The 21,967-nt window shown below is 42.1% G+C and overlaps 1 protein-coding gene across 15 annotated transcripts in view; it reads left to right on the forward strand.

Moving 5' to 3' along the window:
• The window catches only part of RNASEH2B (ribonuclease H2 subunit B), a 98,986-nt gene that overhangs the window by 13,523 nt on the left and 63,496 nt on the right, over positions 1 to 21,967 (forward strand). For 5 of the 15 annotated variants that reach the window (XR_004485746.2, XR_004485747.2, XM_033436892.2 and 2 more), the window contains exons 1-2: positions 760 to 1,062; positions 14,690 to 14,737. The exons of 1 other annotated variant lie outside the window; for it this stretch is intronic. Coding sequence is in view for 9 of the 14 variants with exons in the window: in XM_033436892.2 (XP_033292783.2) it covers positions 999 to 1,062; positions 14,690 to 14,737 (112 nt within the window). In the remaining 5 variants the exon portion in view is untranslated. Of the gene's footprint in view, positions 1 to 757; positions 1,063 to 3,804; positions 3,934 to 14,689; positions 14,738 to 21,967 lie in introns of those variants that run through there. 9 more of the 15 variants (XR_007473044.1, XR_004485750.2, XM_033436897.2 and 6 more) reach the window with 6 other exon arrangements.

Consider the following 21,967-nt stretch of genomic DNA (forward strand, 5'->3'; position numbering starts at 1 on the left):
CCTGGGGAGGGGGACTGGGGATCTGGGATAGCAGGGAGTCATACTATTCTGAAATATGAGACAAATATTATCTTCTTTTCTAAAACCATGTACTATTAAAATTTTATTTTTAAAAGTTTAAATCCCGAAATTTCATGACTCTTAACTTTTTGAACATCGCTTTTAAAAGTCTTAATTTTTAACTCATTACAAATCAATGTCTTCCAAAACAACAAATGCACGTTTTGAGCCTCAAACTGTGCCCCTCTTTTTAGTAATGAGGACTAACCCCAATTTGAGGACCGCTTTACATGCATTTTGTTATGAATCACAAAGCACACCAGATTCTGACATTAATTCCAACGCAGAATGCAAATGATGTAAAGAAACGTTGACAAGGAACGGTGGCATTAGGATTCCGATGTGATAGCTGTTGTCCTTAACGTGGATTTGCTCCGGGCTTTTCCTCCCGCTAGGTGTGCGCGAGTCCGCCAGCCCTCAGAGGTGGTAGGCGTCATCCCTCCGGGAGCCCCTCTCCGCAGAGACTCGGCCTCGGCCCGCTCTCCGCAGGGTGGGGAGTCCCTGGGCGGAGGGCCGCTGGGCGCGGTGACCGGGCGCCCCGAGACTGAGGCCACCCCGCCCGCCGCCGCCGCCGCCGCCGCCGCCGCCAACCTGGGTCGCCGCCCCCCGCGCCGCGTCACTGGGCGCCGCGGGTGAGCACCTACCATTGGCCGAGCCGCGGAGGGGAGAGGCCGTGACCCTTCCCCGCCGGCGGGCGACGCGCCAGTGGGCCGGCGGCCTGGGCCTGGCGCTCAGTTTAAAAGCTTAACCGGGACCGCTGGCGGGCTCCGGAAACGAAACGAAATTCGCCCCGCTGGCCGCCCTCCGGGCCCCGCCAGTCCTTCCGCGCGCCGCGCTCCCCGGAATCGACCCTTCTCCCGCCATTTGCCACCGGGCTCTCGCTGAGCCCGCCCTCCCAGGGCTCAGAGGCCTGCAGCCGCCGGAACCGAACGGGCGGCATGGCGGCAGGCGTGGACTGCGGAGAAGGGGCTAGCGCCCGGCAGCACGTGTTCCTAGTCCCAGGTAAACACGCCCGTCCCGGGACGGCGGCGCGCCCGGCCCAGGCCGGGCCTCCGGCCCCGGGCGGCCCGGCGCTAGAGCGCGCCAAACAGCGGCTGGGGCGGCTCCCGGGCGGGTTCTCGGCGGCGGCGGGGCGCGCCCCCTCTGGCCCGCGGCCCCCGAGCGCGCACCCCAGAGTGTTCACGGGTCAGCGCAGAGCCGAGGCGCAGCCGGAACAGGCCCTGCGCGCCCCTCGGCCGCGCGGGCGGGACCCGAGTGCCTCGCGGAACACGTGGTTCCTCATCTTGGTTACGAGTGCCAGCAGCTCCGCTTTTCAAAACCTCAGCAGGAAGCGCAGAAACCGACCAAGCGGATTTTCCCCGTTCTGGTTCTTTGTGGATCCATCGGGTGGGCTGGAGGGAGCGGCCCAGGTGGGAGGAGAGCAGTGCGGGTTCAGGGCCTCGAGGCCTGGAGGTGTCTGCTCTTGGGGTGTAATTAGGAATCCCCCACTCGACAGCTGGCTTGGCGGCTGAGTCCTACTGGATCGGAACTTAGGATCCAGTAGGTCCACATTGGCCTGGAGGCTGCGCTGTCTTAACAGGATCCCAGCCCTGGGACAGGCCTTGGTTTGTGAGGCAGGAGGGGAGCTGGATGGTGGCAGGGGTTAGGACAGGGGTGGTTCAGAGAGGTTCAGGCAAGTAGCTAATGACAGAAATGCTGGAGCCAGTATTGTCAGCCTCCCCCGGGATGATGACCACATCCAGGGTCTGCTGGGGCTCGGGATGATGGACATCAGTTGCCACCTATGATGGCATGAGGTGGCAGAGTAAATGGAGTTTGGGACCAGGGAGTGCAAGACAGAAAGGTTTGGCCTTTTCATAGGATGAAACATTGATTTGACGGCATAACATTGGCTATAAGGAAAACCCATTGTCTTCTTTATGTAACTTTGATATTTAGCTTAGCAAATACAGTATTTTTGCAGTAAATGATACTCTGATAACTATATAGTCGCCCAGTAATCTAGATTTTTATGATGGATATTGAAAATAGTTACATGACCACCTGTCAAGACTATGTGTGCATGTTTAACTTTTTCTCCCTTTATAAAGAAGTGTACCATACATAACGTGTACCAGTTTAAGTGTGCAACTCAATGAACTTTTCATATGTATACACCCCTGTAACCATTCCCCAGGTCAAGACCTAGAACTTTTCCAGTGAGCTCCTCTTGCCTGTTGGTAGATAGCCTCAGTAACCTCTATGCTGACCTCTGTCACCAGAAATTTGTTCTGCCTGTTTGGATAAGTGTGTGTTAACTTTGTACCTGGCATCGTTTACTCAGCTGAGGTCCACCCATATTCTGTGGAGCAGTAGTCTGGTTTGTTGGTTGGTTTGTGTTTTCTTTGCTGGGTGTATTTTATTGTATGCATATTCATAATATTTATCTCCACTACTGTGGGTGGATGTTCGGATTATTTCCCGTTTGTAACTATTACGAGTTACACTTCTAGGAACACTCTTTTATGAGGCTTTTGGTAGATGGAAGCGCTCATTTCTCTGCAGTATAGACCCAGGAGTGGAATTGCCGGTCCTGGATATTGTATGGTCAGCTTTGGTAGACTCTGCTCAACAGTTTTCCAAAGTGCTTGTACTGATATATACTCCCAGCTGTTTGTGAGAGTTCCCGTTGCTCCATATCCTCACTAGAGATGTTTGTAGTTTGTATAGGAAAAGTTAGTGCAAAATTCAGGGTTTTCACAGAATCTAGTAAAGGGCTACCTGATACATGCTTTACAGTAGAAAACATCTCTTCTCACTGTTGTCACATCAATTCAATGAGATTTTAACAGTGGGAACTCATTCAGAATCAAGTGCATTATTTTTATTCAGATACACACAATGGCTGAGAATAATTTGAATTTCTTATCTTGTTCTATTTAATCAGTATTGAAATTTTCATTCTTAAAGTATGTCTGTATCCTCACCGTATTAAACACAAAAACCTTTAAGATCATTTAATATTGATCGCATCTCTGATAACTGTTGGTTTAATATGTCTACTGTCAGGCGGCGAGAAGAATTTCAGTCTAGTTCCTGTTCAAAGCTGAGTTGAATTGTGACCTTCCAACTCATTGGAGGAGGCTGAGCCAGCTGTTAAGGAACTGTTAAAGAAGAACAGTGTAGTCAGGCAGGCTGGTTCTGTAGGACTTAGAACTTGAGCTTCTAGTGCCTGTAATTCTTCTAGCTGGACTTTACTGCCATCTGCAGGCCCTGGGTGTAGAAATGCTGGTGGTCTGATAGTTAACTGCTGTGCAACTATGCTTCTCAATCTTGAGGGCATCAGTCATCTGGGGAGCTGGGCCCCATCCCCAGAGTCTCTGATTCAGTAGGTCTGGGGTGGGGGCCCTGAGAATGTGCATTTCTAACAAGTTCCCCCCGCCCCCAGCCCAGTGCTGCTGGTGCTGCTGGTCAGAGGACACCACTAGGAACCACTGAAGTAGGACCAGCCCTAGGGAGCTGGATTGGGAGATAGGAACAGCCAGCCTCAGATTTAGCTGTCTTTCTGGTGGGTCAGAATTTTCATGGTCAGGGGAGTGCATGTAAGTACAGGGTATGAGGCCCATCTTCACAGATGTATTTGTTGTTTTTTCCAGCCTATGGGAAGTCATCCCCAGTAAGTTATGCATTTAAGAGATGGAGACTATACCCTACCATAGGGCTGTATTATATAGTAACAGAGGTCTCTCTGCCACTCGTTTTCAGTTTGTCTGGAAAAGTCAAATATCTCAGAAAAACAAAAGCTGAAACTTGGAAGGGATACTTGGAGGTGGTCAGACATAGCCTTGATTTTCATAGGCCAGTGGAGATAGAGCTGCCTTCCGTTTCAGCAGGGTAAGCATTCCTTGCACTTTGGGATGATCTCAAACATTTCTCCCACACTCCCTGGAATACTAGCCTATTCGCAGCTTTGGTTACTGTAAGAGACCGTGAACATCTCAACTTTTTGGAATAAGGTAGAAGTTTCCATCTCTCTTTGCTGCCCTAAAAGTAAATGTTTAAGTTATATTTTTAATATTTTTCTCTAGTCCAAGTTTTGTACGTTTGTCAGTCCTAATAAGTTGGAGTGGATGCCAGCGTGAGAGGCCAGCGGGAACAGATTCACTGAATGTAGGAGAGAAGACTGTGTTATATGCTTCTGTGGCTGAACTCTGTTACTTAGCCATCTCCAAGGAAATGTTAAAGCATTGGGAAACCCTAATGTTACTTGAGGAAAAAGGGAAAGACAGAAATGATCTCAGGATCCACTTAGGCTGAAATCATCCCCCAGTCAGCCCCCTGATTAAAGAGCCTCCAGGTCAAACTGGAATTCAGATAACATCTTCAACTGTAGACAAGTTTTGCAATAAACTTATTCCCCTTCATTTTATGAAAATACACATTTAAAAGTATTTTAGGAAGAGTATTTCTCTTTGTTATTTTTTTCCCCCAAGATAGCATAAGTAATGCCAGTTTCTGGGGGGTAGAGGAAGGGGTACCCTTTGGGAGATAATCCCAGGCCTGCCTGCCTACCTTAGACATTCCAAATACAGTAATGACCCTTTTATGTGAGGTGCCATGATAATCACCATAAAATGTCATATTTGTCTCTCCAAAAGGAACACAAAAATAGATTTGTATAACTGCAAGCTTTAGAACTGTATTCTAATTAAAGGATTAAAAAAGAAATCAAATTTAAAAGGAAAAACTAATTTCCTATTTAATAATGGAGAAAATTTATGTTATTTCTGATTAGAGACTTGTAGCTTTTTAATAAGCCCACAAGAAACACCTCTTGTTTGAAAAGTAGAAGTTTAAAGTATGTGGCAAAGGAAGAATTACTATAGACCCAAATGACTTTTCAATGACCCTAAAAAAAAAATAAAACTTTTCCTCTTTTACCTGAGGGCATGTGGTTAGTCTCAGAAGAAGAAGCAAGTATTTTGTTCTTTGTCAACAGTGTTTGCTTGTATGTATGTTTGTGTTTAGAAATATACCTTGTGGGCTGAAAGCTTCCCTACTTTGAGAAGAGCTTTTTCACCAGGGAGGAACCTGCATTAACTTGGCCAGAGATAGGGAACCTGGAGGATTCAAGTGCTGACTTTAGACAACTTCTGAATCATTCAGCTCAGCTTCTTGGAAGATTTGTCATTTACTGAATAGTCTCCTGCAGGCTGTCAGCCGTTAGGGAGTCTCTGAGTTTTCCAGCACAGAGTGTATTTAACATTTTCCACACAAATCCTGAATCTGGCTTTGTCTTTATGAAACGTTTTTGGAGGGAACCCGACTGACCTTTCTCAGATGGCCACTCACTGGATCTGCTCCCCTTGCTATCCGAGCACATTCTGAAGTGGATGGACTTAATCAGTTGCCAATTGGTATAACTGGGCTGTTTCCAGAGCCTGATCTTGTCATGCTAGTAATTGTTCCAAAAGGCCCCTGGACGTTTATAAGTCAGAACTCATGACTCCCACATATTTATCCTCCAGGGCAGAAAAAAATTCATAAAAGGAAAGTAAGAAATGTTCATGATTTTTTTTCCACTTCAGTTGTGGAATAGGGGCTGAATGGGTTTTCCCCGTATCCTCTGAGCTTTAACCATGATGTTAAGAAACAAACAAACAACAGTGTTCTTGAAAGCCTGGCTGTAATAAAACACACCTAAAACTAGATTTATGCTATTTATGAGCTCTGTGTCCTTGGACAGATTGCATGCTCATTGTAAAGCCTCGATTTCCTCATCTCTGCAGTGGGGAGAACAGTACCGGTCTCACGGGGTTGTTGTCTGTTGGTTTGAATTACACATACACTCTCTCTTGCACCCCAAGCTTTTAGCCTCCCTGGCCTGGGACAGAGCAGGCATTCAGTAAACATTTGCTAAAAGAATAAATGGCTCACATTCTGTTTCTCCCTGCAGCCTTTGTCTTTGCTCACGCTGTCCTTTTTCTTCCCTTTCCATTTCCATCAACTTTAGTTTCCATGAAGCTAAGACATTTGTATGTATCACAAAGTGAATTCCAGTGTTCTTTTTTCTATTTCTGCCTTTATTTTACTATCTATTCTTACAACGTATTTATTGGAACACCCACTAAAATACTTAGCGATATTGAGGTTGCATAACTTCTCTTTCTTTGAGTGCGCATGACTTTGTGTCTGCCTGGACCCCTACCCACTCTTTCCCACGTTCTCTGCTTGGCAACTGCGTACTTATCTTTTAAACCCAGTGCAAGTGTCACCTCTTCCTGGAAGCCTTCCTTCTGGGCCTCTCCCCGTTAGTGTGCAAGTTAGTGGTACCTCTTAGACCACCTACACATTTCATCGTCGTTATTCAGTTCACTGTCATTTTTATATGAGTATGTATGTATTGGACGCCCAGTACCTGCCAGAAGCTGGGGAGGATCCAGGCACGTTCTCCCCGGGTGGCCCCCGTTAGCTCCTCATTGGTGGGCTCATTGGCCTTAAGCTTCTGAAAGCAAGCATGCCACCTAGGCCTTCCAGCCTTCAGAGGTCCTTTATATTTGTTTTTAAAATATCTTTGAAAGTGCCTTTCTGTTCTAGGTATGACTGTTCGCTAAAGTGGAGTGAGCTCAATGGTGAAAGGGTCCGATATGCTCTGAGCCTGTTTCCTTACCTGCCTCTGGAACTGCTAGAATCCAGGCTGGCTGAGGGCTCCCCAGCCAGAGCTGATTTCCCTGCGAGGGCCTGAAGTCCTCACAACATTTGGCAAGACTCTCTTCCATTGTCAGTTGCTCTTTTAACTTCAGTTCTGACCATCTAACTCTTCACTTACACGTTTTTTTCCCAGTGGTTTTTTTTTTTCATTAACTTTTTTTATTAGAGCAGTAGTACGTACCCAGTGTAGAAATTTTAGTAATGCAGAAAAGTATACAGAAGAAAAGAATTTGTCCATCATCCTGCCACTGAAAAATAACAATTTTGGAAATATTTTTTCCAGGCTTTTTGTGTTGTATGTATCATAGAATGAATTCCAGTGTTCTTAAATTTTTTCTCATTTTTCTATTTCTGCCTTTATTTCACTATTTACTCTTACTTCTTATTTGAGGGAACACTGACTAAAACACTCAGGGACACTGAGGTTACACAAGAGTACTGTCTGGTTCTGTTTACTATAGTTCTACATAGAATTAGAAAAAGATGGTTAGACTGATTTAATGGGGAGCTAGGGGGCTGAAATTTTTTTCTTTTAATTTTGATAAAGACAGAAACTCAGACAGTGACATGAATAAAGCTGACAGAGAATCTGTAGGTCATATTTTGAGCACTGAAGAGGCTTGTTATGAGTTTACTTACAACAAATATACCAAATAAGAAGTATTGCTTCACAGAGTAGGCAGTACATACTTGAAATGGATTATCTTTTTTTTTTTATATCTTTATTGGAGTACAATTGCTTTACAATGTTGTGTTAGTTTCTGCTGTATAACAAAGTGAATCAGCTATACATATACATATATCCCCATATCCCTTCCCTCTTGTGTCTCCCACCCACCCTCACTATCCTACCCCTCCAGGTGGTCACAAAGCACCGAGCTGATCTCTCTGTGCTATGCGGCTGCTTCCCACTAGCTAGCTATTTTACATTTGGTCGTGTATGTAGGTCAGTGCCACTCTCTCACTTCGTCCCAGCTTACCCTTCCCCCTCCCCGTGTCCTCAAGTCCATTCCATACGTCTGCGTCTTTATTCCTGGCCTGCCCCTACGTTCATCAGAACCATATTTTTTTTAGATTCCATATATATGTGTTAGCATACGGTATTTGTTTTTCTCTTCCCTTTTTTTTTTTTTTGTGGTACGCAGGCCTCTCATTGCTGCGGCCTCTCCCGTTGCGGAGCACAGGCTCCGGACGCACAGCCTCAGCGGCCATGGCTCACGGGGCCAGCCGCTCCGTGGCACGTGGCATCCTCCCAGACCGGGGCACGAACCCGCATCCCCTGCATCGGCAGGCGGACTCCCAACCACTTCGCCACCAGGGAAGCCCCTGTTTTTCTCTTTCTGATTTACTTCACTCTGTATGACAGACTCTGGGTCCATCCACCTCACTACAAATAACTCAATTTCATTTCTTTTTATGGCTGAGTAATATTCCGTTGTATATATGTGCCACATCTTCTTTAACCATTCATCTGTCGATGGACATTTAGGTTGCTTCCATGTCCTGGCTATTGTAAATAGTGCTGCAGTGAACATTGCGGTACATGTCTCTTTTTCAATTATGTTTTCTCAGGGTATATGCCCAGTAGTGGGATTGCTGGGTCATATGGTAGTTCTACTTTTAGCTTTTTAAGGAACCTCCATACTGTTCTCCATAGTGGCTGTACCAATTTACATTCCCACCAACAGTGCAAGAGCGTTCCCTTTTCTCCACACCCCCTCCAGCATTTATTGTTTGTAGATTTTTTGATGATGGCCATTCTCACTGGTGTGAGGTGATACCTCATTGTAGTTTTGTTTTGCATTTCTGTAATGATTAGTGATGTTGAGCATTCTTTCATGTGTTTGTTGGCAATCTGTGTATCTTCTTTGGAAAAATGTCTATTTAGGCCTTCCGCCCATTTTTGCACTGCGTTGTTTGTTTTTTTGATATTGAGCTGCATGATCTGCTTGTATATTTTGGAGATTAATCCTTTGTCAGTTGCTTCATTTGCAAATATTTTCTCCCATTCTGAGGGTTGTCTTTTCGTCTTGATTATGGTTTCCTTTGCTGTGCAAAAGCTTTTAAGTTTCATTAGGTCCCACTTGTTTATTTTTGTTTTTATTTCCATTTCTCTAGGAGGTAGGTCAAAAAGGATCTTGCTGTGATCTGTGTCATAGAGTGTCCTGCCTATGTTTTCCTCTAAGAGTTTTATAGTGTCTGGCCTTACATTTAGGTCTTTAATCCATTTTGAGTTTATTTTTGTGTATGGTGTTAGGGAGTGTTCTAATTTCATTCTTTTACATGTAGCTGTCTAGTTTTCCCAGCACCACTTACTGAAGAGGGTGTCTTTTCTCCATTTTATATTCTTGCCTTCTTTATCAAAGATAAGGTGACCATATGTGCGTGGATTTATCTCTGGGCTTTCTATTCTGTTCCACTGATCTATATTTCTGTTTTTGTTCCAGTACCATACTGTCTTGATAACTGTAGCTTTGTAGTGTAGTCTGAAGTCAGGGAGCCTGATTCCTCCAGCTCCGTTTTTCTTTTTTTTCTTTTTTTGTGGTACGCGGGCCTCTCACTGTTGTGGCCTCTCCCATTGCGGAGCACAGGCTCCGGACGCGCAGGCTCAGTGGTCGTGGCTCACGGGCCTAGCCGCTCTGTGGCATGTGGGATCTTCCCGGACCGGGGCATGAACCCCCATCCCCTGCATCGGCTGGCGGACTTTCAACCACCGCGCCACCAGGGAAACCCTCCATTTTTCTTTCTCAGGATCCCTTTGGCTATTTGGGGTCTTTTGTGTTTCCATACAAATTGTGAAATTTTTGTTCTAGTTCTGTGAAAAATGCCATTGGTAGTTTGATAGGGATTGCATTGAATCTGTAGATTGCTTTGGGTAGTATAGTCATTTTCTTCCAATCCAAGAACATTGTATCCATCTGTTTGTATCATCTTTAATTTCTTTCATCAGTGTCTTATAGTGTTCTGCATACAGGTCTTTTGTCTCCTTAGGTAGGTTTATTCCTAGGTATTTTATTCTTTTTGTTGTAATGGTAAATGGGAGTGTTTCCTTAATTTCTCTTTCAGGTTTTTCATTGTTAGTATATAGGAATGCAAGAGACTTCTGTGCATTAATTTTGTATTCTGCTACGCTACCAAATTCATTGATTAGTTCTGGTAGTTTTCTGGTGGCATTTTTAGAATTCTCTATGTATAGTATCATGTCATCTGCAAACAGTGACAGTTTTACTTCTTTTCTGATTTGGATTCCTTTTATTTCTTTTTCTTCTCTAATTATTGTGATGAAAATTTCCGAAACTATGTTGAATAATAGTGGTGAGAGTGGGCAACCTTGTATTGTTCCTGATATTAGAGGAAATGGTGTCAGTTTTTCACCATTAGGAATGATGTTGGCTGCAGGCTTGTCATAGATGGGCTTTATTATGTTGAGGTAGGTTCCCTCTTTGCCCACTTTCTAGAGAGTTTTTATCATAAATGGGTCTTGAATTTTGTTGAAAGTTTTTTCTGTATCTGTTGAGATTATCATATAGTTTTTATCCTTCAGTTTGTTAATATGGTGTATCCCATTGATTGATTTGCATATATTGAAGAATCCTTGCCTTCCTGGGGTAAAGCCCACTTGATCATAATGTATGATCCTTTTAATATGCTGTTGGATTTGTTTCGTAGTATTTTATTGAGGATTTTTGCATCTATGTTCATCAGTGATATTGGCCTTGGATTATCTTGAGGAGTGGATAAAGACTGAAAATACAATCAGATGCAGGAGGGGTGAAGATAAATTCACAGAACCATAGTGAACATACAGCCTGGCCAGGATGTTTTGAAAGCCATTTGAGCTTGAATTTTTGAAGACAAGCATGGTTTTCTGCAAACGACCTTGGTGTGTTTGCCATAAATAGGATGCCAGTTTGAACGGACCATGAGTCTACCTTAGTATGGTAATTACTCTTTCTTTAGTGTGGGGCCAATGCATCCTGATTGTGTATTAGAAAGCGTGACTGATGCTTCTTCAGGACTTCCTTAGCAGGGCCACGTGTTCCTAAGAAGGGCCGGCTGTGTTGGGGGCAGGGTGGCGGGCTGGTGGAGAGCTCAGAGACCTCTGGAATAGGGCATTGCAGTACCAGGAGGTCCAGGGTTTCTGCCTCTCTCAGTGTTAACTTCCTTGTCTCAAATCAACTTCTTCCGATTCCTGTCAAACAGGCTGCATACACCCTGCACCCAAGCCCCAAGCCTCCTGGTGTCTGCTGGGAGAAGCGACCCCTCTTTTCTTAGTTCTTTGTTTACGGTTTTCAAGACAGGCTTCTGACCAGCCCCTGAGATCACTTGTAACCCTAGCCTCTACCCACTATGAGCTGTAGCCAGGGAGTGGTGAGCTCCACTACCATTACAGGTGGGAGAGAGCGATGGCAGAGGGCGCTGAGGGTAGGGAGTGTTTTGTCCAGAGGAAGGAAAAGGTGCAGGATGGACAGCACAAGAGCCGACCACTGCCCTCCCTCTCCAGTGAGACCCGCTCCGGCCAGGAGCCTCAGCCACGTCACCCAGCCTGTCTCAGTCCAGCATTCTGAGTTTCCTGTTAATTGGTGGTCTTTGAATGGCATAGAGATATGGCAGAAGTTTATTGTATGGAGAATTGGGTTTGGCTATAACTTATACTCTCCTTCCTTTGCCAAGGTTTATATAATTTTTAGGAAACCTGTCTCCTAGGCCCATATCTTCTATCTCTTATACCATTGTAATACACTCTGATGATATTGTGTGTTATTGTATTTGACCCTCACAGTGACCATGGGAAGTAGGCAACACAAGCTTTATTATCACCATTTTACAAGACTCAGAGAAGTCAAATAATCTGCCCAACACTCAACAGGAATTAAGTGGCAAAGACTGTCAGCTCTCCTGTGTCCTCAGGGCCCCTGCTCTGTGCGCAAGGCCACTCTGCTGGCCGATGATGGTCCTTGCCCCTGTGGGAGAGGTGGGAGGACAGGAGGGCTGGGTGTCCTCTGTTGTCAGTTTGATGACCAGGAACCAGGCACACCTCCTCTCCGTGAGCCAGTGCTATTGTCATTGGACGTCCCAGTCAGGTCTGTCCTTTCTATCTCACCAGAATTTTCCTGCTTCCCGGATGTCTCAAGGCCTCGGCTCCATCTCTATATGTTGCTGTTCTTTGTGGCTTTGAGTTGGCTACAAACTTGAAGTTCTGCATCAGTTTCTTCTTCAGTGCACAAGCCATTCCTAGAAATGTGGCCATTGATAGGTCAGCCCTAAAAGAATGGAGATTTTATCTTCTATGGTCTTGGCAAAGGCCATTTTCTTCAAAACTTCAAAATGAAAAGATACTCTTAGAGGAACCCGGTACTTGGAAATTCTTTTTCTATTGCATGCCACTCTCTAGCTTTTCTTGGTTTGCCTCCTGTAGTGTTTGAGGAAGCTGAGAGCTTCAAAGCCAGGAAAATGACCCAGATCTCTTTGATGGCAGTACTAACATCTTGGGAAAGGAAGGCATATAGTTATTACTGAAATTAGCATTCCTGGAAGCGGCAAGTAACTTGGAAATTATGCTGATTTGTCTTGCATGCATCGTATTTGTGTCCTAGCAAAGCGTTCCCAAGGAGGTATCTCTGCCAATGAGGCAGAAGGGAACCGGTGGGTCTGAATATATTCTAATGGCTGAAGTCTAAAGAAAATGAACTGGGACCTGTTTAGGGCATATTGCATGAGTGTGAGAGTGATAATCTCTCTCTCTCTCTCTCTCTCTTTTTTTTTTTCCTATTGGATCTTCATAAGAAACCTGAATAGCCTTGATATGGTATCTAAAAATAAAATGAGTGGTGCTTTGATGTCTGTTCTTTCTTCTCCATTTAACAGGGGGGGTGTGTTTCTCAGAGCTTATCTGCTATGTGCCAAAAATCGGACAGGGTCACGAACAAATGCCCATTGCTTCCAAGTCATAAGAACACTTGGCAAAAAGGTGGCTCTCTCTCTCTCTCTCCTGTCTCGTGTCTTTGAACTTTAAACGATATGAAGAAACTTGTCTTAACCAAGAGAGGGATAAGAACGAGCTGCCAAGTTTAAAAACTAGTTGATAAATAACTTCATATCAAGTGTACAACACCCCATACTGTATACTCTGCAGATGAAAAATAACGTTCCATTTCGGCTTGTACAATACTTCACGAGTAACTTTTCAAACATACTGAATGTTTAAGTCTATGCATTGATAATGTGCTGTGCACTCTAATTTTTAAGCATTAAGATGTCATAGATAATTGGGGGCAGAGGATATATGCAGCTGTGCATAGGGTATTGTAATCGCTAATAACATCAGTTTCCTTTTTTTCCCATTGGTCAAATTTGACTTTATCTGTTTTTATCACCAGATGTTTCTTGTATCCCACAACAAATTTCTCTCATCCTTCTTTTATCTATTTTTTGATCCTTTCCTTTTCTCTTTCTCACTTTCCTTAGCTCCCCCTCCTTCTCTTCCTTCTGCTGCACCCCTGACACTTGGGGGGTACTGGCTGGATTGGAGTGGGGCAACTGATGAAAAAGAAGCCTCTGAGGAGGACAGGACAGGAGGGGGACAGATGAGTTTGAGATGTTGTGTCATAGGAGAACAGTTATACCAAGATAATTATTGTGCTTCACAGCCACAGTTTTGTTTCCTGAGTTAAGAAGGAAGGATGGGACTTCAGATTAAGAGATTCTCTAGGGCTTCCCTGGTGGCGCAGTGGTTGAGAGTCCGCCTGCCGATGCAGGGGACACGGGTTCATGCCCCGGTCCGGGAAGATCCCACATGCCGTGAAGCGGCTGGGCCCGTGAGCCATGGCCGCTGAGCCTGCGTGTCCGGAGCCTGTGCTCCGCAACGGGAGAAAAAAGAGAGATTCTCTAAAGTGTCATAGTTTAAAATGTTTGTTGCCTGATTTAAATCTTGGCTCTGTGTATAGGTGAATAGCTCTGTGACCTTGGACAGGTTTCCTAACTTTAGGCAAATTTATCATCTACAAAACTGGGAGTTAAAATGGTACCTACCTCATAGAGATATTACAAGGATTATATGAGGATTATATATACATATAATCTGATGAATATATACGTGTATATATATATATATACACACATACCTCATATATATATATAATGTCTGGTATACAGTAAATGCTGCATACATATTAGCTTTTATTTGTTATTTTACATTCACTGGACACAGTTGTCTCTTTGTCATGGGTATATTTTCTTTAAAGTTCAAATGTCAGGAAAGTAGCAATCAGAGTTTCCTTTCTGTTGAGGTATTTAGATCAGGATGGTAAACAGATGGAAGATTTGCCGCTAGAGTTCGTGGTGACCAGTGGGACATAAAATTGGATCTTTATAGAGAAGGCAGAGACCATAAGAAAACTGTGTGGAATTGGTTAGACATCAACTCAAGAGGCAGGGCTTGACATAATTGGAAGTTTAAGATATTATTGAATCTGAAATGCCGAAAGAGACTGAGGACCTGCTTCTGATTTGTCTGATTTTTTTCTGTTTTTGTAAAATACTCTTTTAGCCAACATGGCTTATGTCATCTCTTATGTAAGAGAAAACAGTCAAAAAAAGAAAGTGTAAAGCTTACTCTTTAAAAAATGAAATGTGAAGTCTTATTTTATTCAGCATGGTTTTAAAAGACGGTGTTTCACATGAGTAAATTTTCCATATAAATGAAGTTTGGCTCCTTAAATATAAAAACTTGCTTTTATCATTTCTTACTGAGCTTGTTCTAAAAATCAAACAACACATTCATGTAACATTTATCGAGCATATTCCATGTGCCAGAAACTGCTGGGTACTTTACTATATGTTATCCTAATTTTTGCACATAAAATGCATTGTGTTCTGGCTTCTTAAAAAGAATACACAAGCATAATTTTATTGCGCTTTGCTTTATTGCACTTCACAGATACTGCATGTTTTTACAGATTGACAGATTGTGGCAACTCTGCGTTGGGTAAGTCTACTGGCGACATTTCTCCAACAGCATTTGTTCACTTCATGTCTCTATGTCGCATTTGGTAATTCTTAGAATATTTCAGAGTTTTTCATTATGACTGTATTTGTTATGTTGATCAGAGTGATCTTTGTTGTTGTTACTACTGCAAGATTACGACTCACTGAAAGATCCAATGATAGCATTTTTTAGCAAAATTTTTAAATTAAGATGTACTTTTTTTAAGCATAATGCTATTACACACTTAACAGACTACACTATAGTATAAACATAACTTTTATGTGCACACTGGGAAACCAAAAAATTCTTGTGACTCACTTTATTGCGATATAAGCTTTATTGTGATATTCACTTTATTGCAGTGGTCTAGAACTGAACCCACAGTATCTCCGAGGTGTTCCCATACTGGTCCTAATTTAGTCTGCTCTTGGAAAGCTAATTGTTAGGCCCTTTGGTAGTTCTGTGCTTGGAATTCTTGACTTTTCTATTTTGATCTTAATATTCCCAACACATTCTTAATGTTTCCACATAGTTAAGAGCAAGGACACTGGTTCTTAACTGAGTGCTTATTGCATGTTCTAGCCACTTTCACATTTATTTAAGCCTAACAAAAACCTGTAAAATAATTACTATGCCCGTTTTGTAAATGAAATAAGTGAGGCATGAGAGGTTGAATATCTTGCCCAAGGTTACACTACTGAGTAAGAAGAGGAGCTGGGAATGGATTATGGATCTGTCTGACTTCAGATCTTGTGTTCTTTCTATGCTGACATGACAAAGAAATAGGTATCAGTTAAAAATAGGTTTATAGAAGAAAACCCTTCTTTACAGTCCCAATCCTACTTTTCTGATTCTTTCCCATTATTCTAAAAGCAGATATTTTTTGCTTTCCTAATTAATTTACCTATCCTTCAGCTGTGCTGATGTTGCAGGTAAAAGTTAGAAAAACGATGGAGCTTCCAAGCCTGGTGGGTGAGGAGCTAGCCCATGGGATAACCCAGGATTTTCCAAATTTAAATGAAAAATTTTAAACTATCTTTTTTTTTTTTTTTTTTTTTGCGGTACGCAGGCCTCTCACTGTTGTGGCCTCTCCCATTGCGGAGCACAGGCTCCGGACGCATAGGCTCAGCAGCCATGGCTCACGGGCCCAGCCGCTCCGCGGCATGTGGGATCTTCCCAGACCGGGGCACGAACCCGTGTCCCTTGCATCGGCAGGCGGGCTCTCAACCACTGCGCCACCAGGGAAGCCCTAAACTGTCTATCTTTGACAGAGCCTTTAGCTTATAGTCAAAAGTAATTTTGTGTGCTTAAGGGACACACACAAAACTATCAACTAAGGGATATATTAGAAGTATTATAACAATATGAGTTATTTTTTCATACTAAGTCTTCAAAATCTGATGGCGGTAGATCCACTCCTCCGTAAAAGCAGTGAAAACATTGGCAAAGATGTCCAAAATCAACTTTTTCAGAACTCTTGAAATTAGCCAAAGGCTTCCAACAATCCGAGGAGTGTTTATTCAAGAAAAACTGCTGAATCTCACTGAGCAAGGTTTGTGGCATTGCAACTTGAACTGCTCCCATCTCCCTTTGCTCAGATCTACCGTAACCTTGAAAACCAGCAGGCTTGCAACCACTGGATGGGCAGGCCATGTTTGGGGCTCCTCAAAAAAAAGTCCCATTCCCAGAGCATTATCCCTATTTGACCTGTCTTCCAGCTCCCTGGAAAAGCCCTGTTCACAGGGCATTGTTGTCATTTGACCTGACTGGAGCTCAGAACTCACTCGGCAGGAAAACCCTATCCCCAGGACCTTTGTCAAAAACACTCAGCGGCAATTGATACTCAGCTGCTGAGGGGGCAATGCCAGTTGCGGAAATGAGAACATGGCCAAAAACTTAAAAGGAAGATACGGGAATAAAATCTCTGTAAAAGGCTTTGAAAAGCTCTGACATATTCCTAGGGAATTACAGCACTGTGCACACATGCAAGGCTGTGTGCATACCTAGGAAAGACCTGAGAAGCCCGATTCTCTCACCTCTGACTGACCTTGAGGCCCAAGGGAAGCAGTAAATAAAAGCTAAGGCAGAAGTTTAAATTGCCTGAGTGTTGAAGGCATGCCCCAACACATATGAAGATCCCCTCAGCAAATGTTGGGAGACTTTTTGGTTCAAAACTTTTAAGGATATCTCAGACCAGTCATTAGCTAACGCTAAGCTAACTGAGACATCAGTGTTTGCAGACAACAGGGAATAGAGACTACAGGATTTGTCCAGAAAAGTCACTAAACAAACAAATTGTAACAATTGCAGCGATGACCAAAAGCAGTAACAACAATAAGTCTTAGAGAGTTAGGTAAAGGGACTCTGATTTCCAGAATTGTCACATTTATTGTTATATTATCTAAAATGTGCAGTTTTCAATAAAAAGATATGAGACACATGAAGATATAAGAAAGTATGCCTCATACACAGGGGGAAAAAAGTAATCAATAGAAACTGCTCCTGAGGGGTCCAAGATGTTGGACTTATTCTACAAAGATTTTAATCAGCTATTATAAATATACTCAAAGAACTAAAGTAAACTATGTCTAAAGAATTAAAAGAAAGTATGACAATAAAATCTCACAAAATAGAGTATATCAATAAAGAGATAGAAATTACAAAAGAATATATAAATTCTGGAGTTGAAAATTACAATGACTGAAAAGAAAATTTCATTAGCAGGCTCAACAGCAGATTTAAGCTAGAAGAGGAAAGAAACAGCAAACTTGAAGATTGATCAATTGATATTATCCAGCCTGAGGAATAGAAAGAAAAAAGAATTGAGAAAACTGAACAGTCTCAGAGACCTGTAGTACACCATCAAGCATATCAGAATATTTATAATGGGTCCCAGAGGAGGAGAGAAAAAGAAAGGGGGACAAAGAATATTTAAACAATTAATAGTGAAACATTTCTCAAAATTTTTTTTTTTTTGCGGTACACAGGCCTCTCACTGTTGTGGCCTCTCCCATTGTGGAGCACAGGCTCCAGACGCGCAGGCTCAGTGGCCATGGCTCATGGGCCCAGCTGCTCCGTGGCATGTGGGATCTTCCCGGACTGGGGCACGAACCCGTGTCCCCTGCATCGGCAGGCGGACTCTCAACCACTGCGCCACCAGGGAAGCCCACATTTCTCAAATTTGATGACAATATACACATTTAAGAAGCTCAGTAAACTCCAAGGGGGTAAACTAAAGGGGATCCACACCTACTCACATCATAGTCAAACCATCAAAAGACAGACACGAAGAGAGAATCTTGAAAGCATCAAGAGAAAGATGACTTATCAAATACAGGGAGCCTCAATAAGATTTAACAACTGACTTCTCAGTAGAAACCATAGAGGCTGGAAGTTAGTGGGATGACATATTAAAGATGCTGAAAGAAAAACTGTCAACCAAGGGTTCTCTGTCTGATAAAACTATCCTTCAGAACTGTGGGAGAAACTAAAGCATTCCTAGATAAAGAAAAACTAAGACCTGAAAATCACAATGGGGTCCTTCAGATTAAAAGGAAAAGACACTGGATGGTAACTTGAATCTGCATAAAGACTATAGATCACTGGTAGAGATAAATACATAGATAAAAATATAAAAGGCAGTACAGATGTATTTTTGTTTGCAACTCTTTTCTCTCTCTGATTTAAAATACAACCTCATGCGGCAATAATTATAAAACTGTTGATGGGCTTATATAAAGATGTAATTTGTACGATAATAATAGTACAAATGAGGGGGTAATACATTGCAGGGAAATTTCTTTATGATATTGAAAATTTCAAGTTAGCATTAATCTGAACTACGTTCTTGCAAGTTAAGATGCTGATTGTAATTCCCAGGACAACCACTAAGAAAATAACTCCCCCTAAAATATAGTGAAAGAAATGACAAGGGAATTAAAATTGTGTGCTAGAAAATATCTATTTAACGGGAAAGAAGTCAGTAATAGGGGAAAAGAGGAACAAAAACTTCATGACATATAGAAAACAAAGAGTTAAATGGCAGATGTAAATCTTACCTTATCAGTAATTACATGAAATGTAAATGTATTAAAAGTTGTTACTGGACAGAAAAGGGGATAATTATAATGATAATTAGGAAGCTATAATAATTATAAACATATGCACCTAATGACAGAGCCCCAAAATGCATGAAGCAAAAACTGACTGAAAAGAACGGTAATGTGGAAAACTGAGCAATAATAGTGGGAGATTTCAATAACTCATTTCAATATGGATAAAACAACTAGGAGGAAGAGCATCGAGGAAATAGAAGTCTTGACCAACTCTGTAAACCAGCAAGACCTAAGAGACATCTATAGAGCATTGCACTCAACAACAACATTCTCCAGAACAGACCATAATCTAGGCCATAAAACAAACCCCAATAAATTTCAAAGGACTGAAATCATACAACATATGCTCTCTAAAAATAGTGAAACGAAAATAAGCAATTAATAGAAGAAAATTTGGGGAATTCGGGCTTCCCTGGTGGTGCAGTGGTTGAGAGTCCGCCTGCTGACGCAGGGGACATGGGTTCATGCCCCGGTCCGGGAAGATCCCACGTGCCGCGGAGCGGCTGGGCCCATGAGCCATGGCCACTGAGCCTGCGCGTCCAGAGCCTGTGCTCCGCAGCGGGAGGGGCCACAGCAGTGGGAGGCCCGTGTACCACAAAAAAAAAAAAAAAAAAAAAAGGGAATTCACAAATATGTGGAAATTTTAAGCAGCATACTCCTAAATAATCAATGGATCAAGGGAGAAATTACAAAGGAAACTAGAAAGTACTTTGAAAAGAAAGAAAATGGAGCACAGTAATGTAAGGAATGGAAGTAAAGCAGCGTTCAGAGTGAAATATATAGCTGTACATGCCTATATTAAAAAAGAAGAAAGATCTCACATCAATAACCTTATCTTTCATCTTAAGAAACTAGAAAAAGAAGAACAAACTGAACCCAAAGCAAACTAGGGGAAGAAATAAAGATTACAGAAAAACAACACAGAAAAATCAGTGAAGTCAAAGGAGGCCATTTTGAAAAGATCAACAAAATTGGCAAATCTTTAGCTAGACTGACCAAGAAAAGGAAAATTCAAATTACTAAAATCCGGAATGAGAGAGTACATCATTGCCGATCTTATAGAAATATTCAATAAAAAAGGAACATAAGGGAATACTATGAACAACTGTATGCCAACAAAGTAGATAATTTAGATGAAATGGACAAATCCCTAGAAAGGCATAAACTACAAAAACGGACTCAAGAAGAAATAGACAATCTGAACCGACCTATAGCAGGTAGAGAGATTAGATTAGTAAATTAAAACCATTCCATAGAAAAAAGCCCAGTCCCAGATAGCTTCATTGGCAAAATCTTCTAAATAATGAACAAATTAATACCAGTTCTTTACAAGTTTCTCCCCAAAAATGGAAGAAGAGAGACTACCTCCCAACTCATTCTGTGAGGCCAGTGTTACCCTCATACCAAAACCAGACAAAGATGTCATAAGAAAAGAAAACTACAGAATATATCCCTTATGAACATAGATGCAAAAATCCTCAAAAAGTAACAAACCAAATCCAGGAGTATGTAAAAAGGATTATACACCGTGACCAAGTGGGATTTGTTCTAGGAATACAAAGTTGGTTCAACATACCAAAATCAGTCAATGTAATATATTGTACTATTTCAATAAAATAAAGGCCCCAAACCACATAATCATCTCAACAGCCACAGAAAAAGCATTTGAGAAAATACTCTTTCGTGATAACAACACTCAAAAAATTAGGAATAGGAAACTTTCTCAGTCTGTTAAAGGGCGTCTGTAAGAAACCCACAGCTAACATCATGCTAACATATTTCATATTTTTGAATGTATTGAAATAAAAATATTTTAGATATATACATTGGGTTAAATAAATCATTGAAAATTTATTTTATGTATTTTTAATATGGCTTCTAGAAAAGTTTTAATTACAATGTGGCTCATATTTATGGGATGCATTTTATTTCTGTTTGACACTGCAGTTCTGGACACGGGGGCTCTAGGTTCTGGCAGATCTGAGTCTTACTCCCTGCCCTGTAGCACTGGATAGTTGAGGCGCGAGGGCAGAGGATTGAGGGACTGGGGTGGAGAAGAAGCAGACAGGGGAAGATGAAGGGGTGTATTAAATGCAGTCTTTCTGTGAGCATAGGGGCTTTGTTTTATTCACAGCTATATCCTCAGTGCCTAGAATAGTAAAATTGGTAATAGAATCAGTTTCAATAAGAGGATAGTGTTTATTACTAAATGGTTACTTATTCACATCTGGTATTTGCTGTAGGTACCTAGAATCTAGAAAATGAGAATGCAGTTTAGTGAGCACAGACGTGGCATTTGATAATCATCCAACCATGAGGTGAGTGTACAGATGCCTTGGAAGACTAAAGGGAACTAGACAGTGGTAGCTGCCGTTTAACAAAATGTTCCTTGTTGCCAGGTGTTTTGATAGTGCAAGGCAAATCTTTGCCCAACGATTTTTTTTTCATATTTAGGGAAAATATATCTCATGTAAAATTACCTGGTTTCCAAATATTGGCACCTAATTCAAATTTTTAAAAATGTGCATAGCAAACAAAACCCTCCTGTGCACTGGATTTGACCCAGAAGCCAACTGAATATTTAGCTGGTAAAGTGAATGCATGCTTCCTTTGACTCCTTAGGCATCAAAGCAAAGAACTCAACCAGTGTTACACACAGGAAGCCTTCCCAGACCTCCTTATCTGTGTTACATCATCTTTCATAAGGTCTAATAGTCCATGTATTTCTTCTCAGCAGTTGTTGCATTTGCAGTCTACATTTGTGTGATTATTTGATTCAAGATATGTCTCTTCCATGGGACATCTGAAAACTCCCCATGGGTAGAGGCTGGGTCAGTTTTTACTAATCAATAATTAACAAATGAATGAATGAATAGGGCAGGAGAGATGAATTTTGAAATGCATGCTGTGTTAAAGAGTATAGCATCTCACTTGGAATTCTGTGTTGAAAGGTTGAGTCCAACAGCTAGTTGTTTTGTAGGCTGTATATGAGAAAAGATGACTTTTTTTCCCCTGTTACATAGACATTTCAGTGTTATCTACACTAATATATCTTAAAGCCTATTTCAGAGAACACTGGCATTTGCAGCAGAACACATTAATGTCAGTATTTATT

Source organism: Orcinus orca, chromosome 18, assembly GCF_937001465.1.
Source record: "Orcinus orca chromosome 18, mOrcOrc1.1, whole genome shotgun sequence".
Lineage (NCBI taxonomy): Eukaryota > Metazoa > Chordata > Mammalia > Artiodactyla > Delphinidae > Orcinus > Orcinus orca.